We start from the raw sequence: 10,443 nt of genomic DNA, 5'->3' as shown, positions 1-10,443 counted from the left end.
ACCGGCAGTCCAACACCACCTGCCGCTCCTGCATGCCACTCCTGCTCATCCTAGCCCCACTCTGCCTGCTGCTGACCCCGCTCAGTAGGCTTGCTGCTGCTACACTGTGGTCTCTGGGCTGCAGTGGCCAGCCATGAGCCCTGTGTCTGGCACCCGTCTGTCAGCTGAGCAATGCTCCTGCTTTGGGAGTGCACTGACCACCATGGGTAAGCTCCTGTGCTGAAAGTCTGCACCCTGGTGGTCAGTGCGTGTCATAATGACCGGTTGCTTAGGCTTTTATATAAATAGAGGATTTGAATAAAATACTGAAGTGTCCTAGGGGGTAGTTCTAATTCCTCAGGCTTGATAAACTAACTATCCTTGGAGGTGAGGTGTGATTAGTCCTACTCTACCAATGAAGAAACAAGTCCTCTCACACAGGACATTTGAGGAAAGTCATGTGGAAAGCAGAATGGCAGGGTTGTATTTTTCTTTTTAAATATATTTTTATTGATTTCAAGAGAAAGAGAGAGAGAGAGAGAAAGAGAGAGAGAGAGAGAGAGAGAGAGAGAGAAACATCAATGATGAGAGAGAATCATTGATTGGCTGCCTCCTGCAAGCCCCCGACTGGGGATGGCAACCCTGGCCTGTGCCCTGACCTGACCAGGAATCGAACCTGGGACCCTTCAGTCTGCAGACCAATGCTGTATCCACTAAGTCAAAACGGCTAGGGCAGGGTTGTGTTTTTATTGATGAGCAAAATATCCTCAGGTCCTAACAGTACTGGGGCATTTTTTTTGGGAAAAAGGATTGTCTTCAGTTAGGGTCTGTAAATCCCTGTAAGTGCACGCACCGCTTTCTGGGGTTGAAGCCACAACCATCATTTCATTTCCAAAAGGGTCCCAGGTAGAAGAAATGTCGCTTCCTTACAAGTCACCAATTGGGTCACTCTACGCAGGGCTAAGCAATGTGCCAGATGCAGTAAACCTGAAAGCCAGCCTTCAAGGCAAGGACGCGGGGGGGGGGGGGGGGGGGGGGGGGGGGGGGGGGGGGCAGCTGGCGCAGCCCGGTACTTCGGGGCGGAGCCAGCCCTTGCAGGAGGCCCTCCTGCTCATTTCCATAGACTGTGAAATAAAGCTGCGGAGCCCCAGCTCGCATCCCCGGAAGTGACGCACTTCTGTGCGCCGGCCCATGAACACGTACTTCCGGCGCGCCGCGCGGCGCGCGGCGCTTGACACCAGCCTCGGTGTCCCGGGGCCGCCTTGGACCGGCACGATGGGCAAGAAGGGCAAGAAGGAGAAGAAGGGTCGCGGGGCGGAAAAAACGGCCGCCAAAATGGAGAAGAAGGTGTCCAAGCGCTCACGGAAGGAGGAGGTGAGCGGGCCGGCGGGACGGGCCCGGCCCTCGTGCGCTCTGCTCCTGCGCCCGCGCCGGCTGCCTCCGTCCTGCGTGGCTGGCGTCGCGGGTTTCCCTCCGCTGGGAGCTGGAGGGGCCGGTTGTTAGTGTGGGAGGACCCGGCGGCGCGCCTCTGACAGGGGCGTGATCGGCGGGGGGGTGGTGGTGGGGGGGGCAAGGGCTGAACTCCTGAGCCTCGCGCCTCGTCTTTAAAAGAGTAATTCTCACAGCAGCCCATCCCTGCGCCCCGAGCGTCCGCGGGGCGAGTGAGACGGGCATCCCAGAGCGGTTGCCGGTAACCTGTTCCCTCTCAGTCCCTGGTCCCCTCTCACGTTCTCTGCTTTCCCTGCTCTCACTCTCACTCCTCCCAGCAGGGGTTGCAAATGGAACGGGGCTGCACTCAGAGCTGAGCGTTCGGCTTTCTGTTGGCTGTGGTCCTCCGGCTCCTTAACCTGGGTCAGTTTGTAACGGTTCATGAGTGTGTGCTGTGTGCCAGGCACTGTGCTCTCGGGCTTTTAATCCTCACAACCCAGGGAAGTAGGTAGCGTTGGCACCCCCAGCTGGCAGGAAATCGGAGTACACCGCTGTGAGGTGGCAAGAGGGTGTCTGAAATGGGTCCCCGGGAGGCAGAGCCTGTGCTCAACGAGTAGAGTAACCAAACCTGGGCGCTCAACCGGACACTCCGGCGGGAACGCCTGTCCTCCTTGCGTGATGGCGGGCGTTAGTGCCAGTTTGCACCTCCACACCTGCTGCTCCGCATTCCAGCCGCTCCTTCCTCCCGCCTTACCCGCTTTAAGGAAGATCATTTCCGAGGTGGATGACACTAGATCAGGAGCTCTGAACTAATTGTGACTCCAGTGATCCCTTCTGCTTTCAGGTCTTCCTGTAAAATTCCAGTCGTTCGGTAATTTGTCTTGAGTACCTAATGCAGCATGCTTGGCGTTAGGGACATGTTGGTCAGCGGGACAGCGGTTAGGTGAACGAACTACCCACATAGAAGCAGCAGGGTGGTGGATGCCTCCATAGACTGCCCCCAACTACACAAGCACAGGAATGGCGATAATAGTATTGTTTATATAAGCCAAAAAATGGGATTGGCCCAGGTGTTCATTCAGCAGGCTGGATAGAGAAGATGTGATGGTGTGCTGTCTGCCACAATGAAAGTGAGTGGATTCAGTGTAGCAAGCTATTTAGTAAAAGAGCAAGTTGCATGAGAATTATACAGTATAACACTTAGGTGGGGCTGAAAAATGAAAACAACAGCAAGTCCTCACTTAAACATTGTCCGTAGGTTCTGTGAATAAGCAAAAGACATACAGGCATACCCTGTTTTATCGTGTTATTGCGCTTCACAGATGTTGCGTTTTTACAAATTAAAGGTAAGACCTCCACCTGCAAAAAGATTACGACTTTCTTTGTTGCGATACTTGCTTTACAGTGTGGCCTGAAACGGAACCGCAATATCTCTAAAGTCTGGCTGTGTACAGAAACCAGCTTTACTCTGTGCTAATTGGTATAAACAAGAATTAAATGCCTATGGCATCTCATCAACGTTATCATGAAATGATGTTATTTGAGGACCTGCTGTATATATATCTTAGGGATACATAACGTGTAATAAAAGTGTGAAGAAATGCTGGAGAGTAATGAGTACCCAGTTCCAGATAGTGGCTATTTTGGGGAGGTGAAGGTGGTACACTGGGGGGAAGGTGGGGGTAGTGCTGGTGGCTGTTTAGGCCACGGGAATGATTAAAGGGACTGAGAGGAAGCCAGTGAAGCTTGGAGGGAGGAGGTGGTGTGGGAAATGAGGCTGGAGAAGAAGGAAGAATGGTCTGCAAGTGTCTGTAGATGCAGGAAGGACATCTAACCTGCCTTCAGTGTGAAATGTGGAACCATGGAAAGAGGGCTGTGAGTGCATGTATTTGGGGGGTGGGTAGAAAGGAAGGCAGGGACATATCCCAGGTCTCAACATGAGCAAAGTGGGGGAGTGAGCTTCCAGGAAGAGAATAAGGATAGAAGGGCACTTTCCTCATGACACAAAGCATGCATCGCCTTTCAGGGTCTGGGGGGAGGTTTATACAGGGAACTAGGCACTGCACTGGGGGTAGGAAGATCAGGTTCCAGTGCCACCCAGCTGGACAGGTAAATCTTAAATCCTGTCTGCAGGTGTAAAATAGAGGTCCTCTTACACAGAGTGGCTGCAGCCCATAGTTGCCGAGCCCACAGATGTAGGCTCTGGTTTAAGCAGACTGACAAGTCTTGCTTGCTTGGAGCTCTTATTGTTTTGGTGGGAGGGAGATGAAAACAGAAAATTAAAAATAAATGAGCAAGAATTCTTATATCAGACATTGCTGTGCAAACAGCAAAGCAGTGGGGTGCTCAGGGTTGGGTTTCTGAGAGGTGGTTGAAGATGCTGGTGTGAACTCTGGGTGGGCTTGTCTAAGGGGCAGGCCCTTCATGAGGAGTGTGAAGGTTTGGAATTAGATGATATGTGCAAGCATCCACATTTCCAAGAAAACTACCTGTAAGTCTGTGGACAGTGGGTAGCTGACCCAGGCCTCTGACCCCATAGTAGGGTTTAAGAAACATCTCACATGTGACTGCTTGTCTGCCTTTAGGAAGACCTTGAAGCTCTCATAGCCCATTTCCAGACACTAGATGCCAAAAAGACTCAGATCGTGGAGACGCCCTGCTCTCCCCCTTCACCAAGGTAAGTGAGCAGGACTCTCATTATAGTTTTCTTATGTACATTGGAAACCGCTTTATACAGGCAGCATGTCATCATAAACAGCCAGGCACTTGGGACATTTTCCTCATTAAAACCTGTTCTGATTAGCTCCCACAAAACATTTTTTCACTTCTTCTGAAGAATGGCATGAGGCTGTTCAGCTCTCGTCATGCAGAAACATGGGACAGTTGAGGTCTCAGCCTGCTTACCTGGGAAATTGTGCCAGGTTTGAAAGCTCCCAACTGGTAACAATTTGTGGACTGAAGTGTTGTCCTAATGAGCTTTTCTTTGGCTCTTAAGCTATTCTAAAATTTCCTATCATGGGTGGAAAACTTAAAATCACAAAAGCTTTTAGCTGTGTTCATTTGTATTGCTTTTAAATTATAGTGAAAAATGTGATCATTAAATATAAATTGTGTATAAGCCATTTTAAATGAATTTGTAAATTTTGTGAAAATTTCAAAGTTTTTTGTAGGGTTTCAAACACGTGTGGGAGGAGCGGAAATGAGCAGGCTTTGGTTTTCATCTGACTTCATACTCCTCTGCGTCAGTTCTTGTCCTCTGAATTCCAGTTGTTTTAGAATTTGGTTTTGGGCTCTGTGATTTTTCTGTGCCAGCAGTGCAGAGGCATGACACAGAATGCACTGAGTGAGAGAAGGCCAAGTGACCCTGATAATGAGATAGATACCGTGTCCTTCGGAGAAGGGGAAGCATGTTAACTTCACAAGCACCTGGGACTGTTTGAGAAATGATTTGCTTCATTGCCCTCAGATTAGTCTCCCTAGAGCTGTTGTCAGCCTGAATGGAGGCCTGGGGTCCAGCACTTCAGGAAGGGAGGTGGTTATAGTGCTGCCGTCACTTCAGTGAGGTGCAGGTGATGGCTCTGCCACCGAATTCCGATGACCTGGGACCCAGATTTAATTATCACCTGTTAGAGGGCTGGGGTTGGCGACTTGATTAGCCCCTGAGCCAAACTACCTAACACAGCAGCTCCCAGAGTTGGAAGTCCTTCCTGTTCTTCATTTAATAAGTTTCATTAGGAATCTTGTTTTATTTTCCCCTTTGTTCAGCATGTTATCGTTGGGGCCAAACAAGTTCCACTTGTGGTAGATGTACTTTTCATTTGACTTGCTGAAGTAAACAAATCCTTGAGATCTTTAAGGCTTCATATGTACAACACCCCTGAGGGAAGCCACTTGTGTACTGATTATTTTTGGGTGACATTTTATTTTTTAAAATATATTTTATTGATTTTTTACAGAGAGGAAGGGAGAGGGATAGAGAGTTAGAAACATCGATGAGAGAGAAACATCGATCAGCCGCCTCCTGCACACTCCCTACTGGGGATGTGCCCGCAACCAAGGTACATGCCCTTGACCAGAATCGAACCTGGGACCCTTTAGTCCGCAGGCCGATCGATGCTCTATCCACTGAGCTAAACCAGTCAGGGCTTGGGTGACGTTTTAGAACTTTTCTAAAGTAATGTTGCCCCAAAAGCCAGGTTTAATGTCAGGATATAATTTGAAAGGTTGGTGATTCCCTGGGTCAGCTGGGAATGCTCCCTTACAGTTGATGGAGCTGAGGTATGAGATTAAGACCTTTTGGTTGGTAATCTTAGTCACTTCTCACCTCCTATCTCTCCATCATATTATGGTAACAACCATGAAAATGACCATGTTTTGTAAGTGTGTACTAGTATATCTCACAAGTATTGGCTGAGGTGTAATTTAACGGGGAAATAAGGATGTGGTGCACAGCTGCCTCAGTGCTCTAGCGCAGTGGTCCTCAGACCACTGCTGGTCCCTGAGGTCTGAAAGGTTGGCGACCGCTGCTCTAGTGTGTCTGTGACTTGGAGAAAGTGGGTGTCGACAGGCATGGACAGCAGTGACACTTAGGTATTCTGTGCCTAAGTTGAATTGTCTCCCAAGTGTGTTTGTTACTTTTCCACAGAAAATTAATGTGGTAAGTGAAAAAAAAGATATATGGTCAAAGAACTTTGGGAAACTGGTTTCCTTTTCTTGAAAATATTTTTTATTGTGATAAAATATATATAATATAGAATTTGCCATTTTAGCCATTTTTAACTGAACAATTCTGTGGAATTACTTACATTCACAATGCTATGCAACCATCACCACCATATATTTCTAAAAATATTCATCGTCCCAATAGCTCTATACCAGGGGTCCTCAAACTTTTTAAACAGGGGGCCAGTTCACTGTCCCTCAGACCGTTGGAGGGCCGGACTATAGTTTTTAAAAAAACTATGAACAAATTCCTATGCATACTGCACATATCTTATTTTGAAGTAAAAAAACAAAACGGGAACAAATACAATATTTGTATTTGCATGTGGCCCGCGGGCCGTAGTTTGAGGACCCCTGCTCTATACCCTTTAAAGCAGTCGCTCTCCTAGTCCCTGGTGACCTCTACCCTACTTTCTGTCCCTCCAATTTGCCTGTTCTAAATATTTCATCTAAGTGGAGTGATACAATATCTGTCCTTTTGTGACTGGCTTTTTTCACTTAGCATAAAGTCCTCAAGGTTTGTCCATGTTGTATCATGAATCTGAACATTATTTCTTTTAAGATTGAACAATATCCATGTGTGGATGGGCGGCATTTTATCCATTCATCCATTGATGGACGCTTGGGCCGTTTCCACTTTGAGGCTATTGTGACTAATGCTCTAATGAACGTTACTGTTTTCAGTTTTCATGACTACATACCTGGGAGTGGAAAAGTCTGTTTAACTTTTGAGAGACTGTTTGCCACAGCAGCTGCACTATTTTAACACTGGCTTCTTCACTGCAGAATTTCTCAGCCTATAAGGTGTTTCTGTATACAATAAATCCCCAAGAGAAAAATAGAGTTTTCAGATTTCCCAACTTAATTGACCTTGAAACTCTTTTGTTTTTTACTGAGAAGTGTCTTTTGGCGTTAGTGTGATAGCATTTGTCTGGGGCGTACCACTCAAGGGGACTTTGAAGGAAAGGCATTTTCCAGTCACTTACCTTCTCATTCACCACAACTTCAATTACTTTTCACTGAAATGGTCAGAATGTATGTATGATTTCCTTATAGCTATTCCTTTGTCCTCATGTGTAAAATAAGTAGAAAATTATTTGCCATTTTTTTCTAGATGGAATATGTCTGGAATATATATTGAAATGCTTAAATACTGGACTTTTAAGAGCAGTTTTTATTGTGAATTAAGAGGATAGACCCTTAAAATAAGATAGCTGTGGGAAATTTGGGACATAAGTAGGAGTACCTGGACTTGTCACTACCTGATGATGATAGCCAGATGCTGTGGGAGTAGTGCAGGTCCAGCTATCATGGATGAGACTGCTTTTAAGGGTGGTACCTTGGCTCTGTTCTCAACTGCAGGCTCCTCTTTCACAAAAGTTAAAAAAGACTTATCCCTGATGAAGCACTCTGCTGGAAAAGAGAACGGTCTCAGATTGGGCGTCAAATGGTTTGGCTTTGTGTTGATCTGCTGGTTTTGTCTCTTGCAGGTTAAATGCCTCTCTCTCTGCTCATCCTGAGAAAGATGAATTAATCCTTTTCGGAGGTGAATATTTCAATGGCCAAAAAGTAAAGTATATATTTTTTTCTTTCCTTTGCAAATTTCCATGGGTCTCATTTGGAGTAAAATTTATTTAAAACAGTGATATCAAATTCTCATTGGTCCTTTAACTCCCTCCCACGTGTCCTGCCTCCTGAGCTGTCAGGACTGGCATGTGATGTCCTTGACAAGCTATCAGCATCCTTTTGTGACCTTTAGGGTCACTCTTTTTACTGCCTTGAGGTTGACCAGCATTCTACTCATTCAGGTTGATTGTCCATGTTGTTCTTCCTCATGATGGGTTTCCAAAGTTGTTTTGAATTGGAAAAGTACTGATCACTTTTAGATCTAATTTTTATTTTTAAACAGGCCAGAAAGACTGGTGTTTCAGAGTTGTATGTGAAATAGTTACAAAGCATGAAGTTTACCTTCCCTGCATGGTAGACAGATGGTGTTTTACTTTGTGTCATCATCCCAAAGGATGCAGGGGACCAGCTGCACCAGCCCTGTATTGATAAGATTTACATTGCTTTAGGAAATACATTTTCCAGGGCAGGCTAGCGATAGGTCCTTCTTTCCACTTACTGTCACTTGCATGGAAGCATCATTCATGTCAGTAAAGTTCCTCTTCCTTCCTGCAGACGTTTTTATATAATGAACTCTATATCTACAACATCAGGAAGGACACCTGGACCAAGGTCGAAATCCCCAGTCCACCTCCGAGGCGCTGTGCTCACCAGGTATGTGTCAGTACTAACCCTTAGCCTTCCCTCTGTTCCCGTTGGGGCTTTACTCTGAGGATTCTGTTAGGGACTTTTAGAATTGGTAAATGACAGGCAGCCTTGTATAGAGACTGGGTCTTGTACATGGTCCTCACTTTGCTGTTTTCTAACTTGGGCTTGTTTTTGAACTTCTTCACATGTCAGTGTCTTCATCTGTAAGACAGGGAGATGAATGCTCCTCCAGGTGGTGCAAAGATCATATGAAATAATCTAGGTAAAAATACCGAGTGCGGTGCCGGGCATATGGTCGGCAAATTGCTCCTTTTCCGTTTGAGTGAAAGAGGCTCCTATAGGCCCAAGATCGGATGACTAGAGATGAAAACAAGAAAACTGACCAAAGAGTGGTGTAAATGCTGCGTGGAAAATAATTATTGTAGAATGAATGAGTCATAAACAGGGTAATGAAGGAGAAGCGCTAAACCAGATGTTGTTGGCTGGCTTCTGCTTACCCCAGGAGAGCTCTGTCAGAGCTGGTTACCTATCAGGGAAGGGTCCTGGTTTCAGTGTCTACAAAGTTACATGAGGACAGACACTTGGTCTTGTTCGTTATTATAACCCAGTACTCGGAACAGTGTCGGGGCACAAAAAAACCCCAAAACCAAACAAACACCAACAATTTAAATGACTGACACCGCTCCAGGGTGGAGAAAGGTGGTCATAGGAGCCCGCCATGTGTACGTGGTTCTCCTTTTTCCGATTTGTGCTCAGAAATAGCCTACTGCTCTGAAATTGGGTGGGAGGAGGACCTGTCTGCCTGAATTGCATGAGCATCTTGTGCACATGAAGGCTTGCAAGCATTTAGACTGGTTTATCTTCTGGAAAAGAGGAAGGCACTTGCTTTCAGGTTTAAATATTAGATTTAGTAAGCTTGGATTTTAATAAATAAATGGATTTTGATAAATTCCAAGTTTGTTTACCAGAGCCCTCTCCAGTTCTGAAGAGTGAATGATCTGCCCCAGAAAAGCTAAGGACTAAGTCCTGTCCTGTCCCAGTGGTGAGCACTCTTGAGTCCCCAGTCCTCCCAGATGCCTCATCAGATTCCTGGGCCCTAAGAAAGCTGATATCTCAATGGAGCAGTCAAGCTTCATGCCTATGTCACATAATGCAGGCTAGGGGTTTCTTTTTTGTTTATTTTCTTTTCTATTTTAATCAATAGTTACTGTGTCCTTGAAGAATTAGAGTCATGAAATTCAATTCTTTGAGATTTTTAAATTCAGGTATTTTGGCAGGGTGCTCAGCAGGCTCTGATCCATATGCATGCTTGATAAAGACTTTATTAGTCTAGGGCAGTGATGGCGAACCTATGACATGCGTGTCAGATGTGACACGCGAACTCATTTTTTTGGTTGATTTTTCTTTGTTAAATGGCATTTAAATATATAAAATAAATATCAAAAATATAAGTCTTTGTTTTACTATAGTTGCAAATATCAAAAAATTTCTATATGTGACATGGCACCAGAGTTAAGTTAGGGTTTTTCAAAATGCTGACACGCTGAGCTCAAAAAGTTCGCCATCACTGGTCTAGGGCTTAATAATATCCTTGGAATTAAGATTGGCTTGCTGTTTATGCTGTGAATATCACAATGAATTGTAGTGATGGGAAACAGAAAATTGGTTACAAATTTTTTTTGCGTAAAGGTCATTACAGTTCAAATTCTACATTAAATTTGAGACATAAAAGTTTCCTCATTATAGACTAGAGTAATGAATATGATGTTAGAATCTGTGGCCTTTATCTTTTCTTAAATCAATTAGAGCAAAAAGAGTAGAAAGAGAAAGCTTATACATATACCCTTTATTCTTTTCTCCTAGGTCCTGTATTTTGGGATGGGGTGAAGTTTTTTTTAGTGTGTAATTTGAGAGTTTAGATGGCCTTTTGTAAAATGAATACAGCCCAGTGAGAAAAAATAAAGGGTCATAACATCTGCCGAATGTGTGATTAAGTGACGTGAGAGAAGAAGGGAGTATTCAAACTCTTGTGCCTGGCCT

General features: G+C 45.3%; 1 protein-coding gene across 4 annotated transcripts in view; it reads left to right on the top strand.

Annotated features, from left to right (window-relative positions):
* Positions 1 to 1,195: 1,195 nt before the first annotated feature.
* The window catches only part of KLHDC4 (kelch domain containing 4), a 51,917-nt gene continuing 42,669 nt past the window's right edge, over positions 1,196 to 10,443 (top strand). For 3 of the 4 annotated variants that reach the window (XM_081107533.1, XM_081107532.1, XM_081107531.1), the window contains exons 1-4: positions 1,196 to 1,353; positions 3,993 to 4,084; positions 7,620 to 7,698; positions 8,311 to 8,409. In XM_081107533.1, coding sequence (XP_080963659.1) covers positions 1,255 to 1,353; positions 3,993 to 4,084; positions 7,620 to 7,698; positions 8,311 to 8,409 — 369 coding nt within the window. In that variant the 5' untranslated portion in view covers positions 1,196 to 1,254. The remainder of the gene's footprint in view (positions 1,354 to 3,992; positions 4,085 to 7,619; positions 7,699 to 8,310; positions 8,410 to 10,443) is intronic. The other variant, XM_081107534.1, reaches the window with a different exon arrangement.

Source organism: Myotis nattereri (genome assembly GCF_964212035.1).
Source record: "Myotis nattereri genome assembly, chromosome: 15".
In the NCBI taxonomy this organism is placed as follows: Eukaryota; Metazoa; Chordata; class Mammalia; order Chiroptera; family Vespertilionidae; genus Myotis; species Myotis nattereri.
This window is presented reverse-complemented; position numbering and strand designations above follow the sequence as displayed.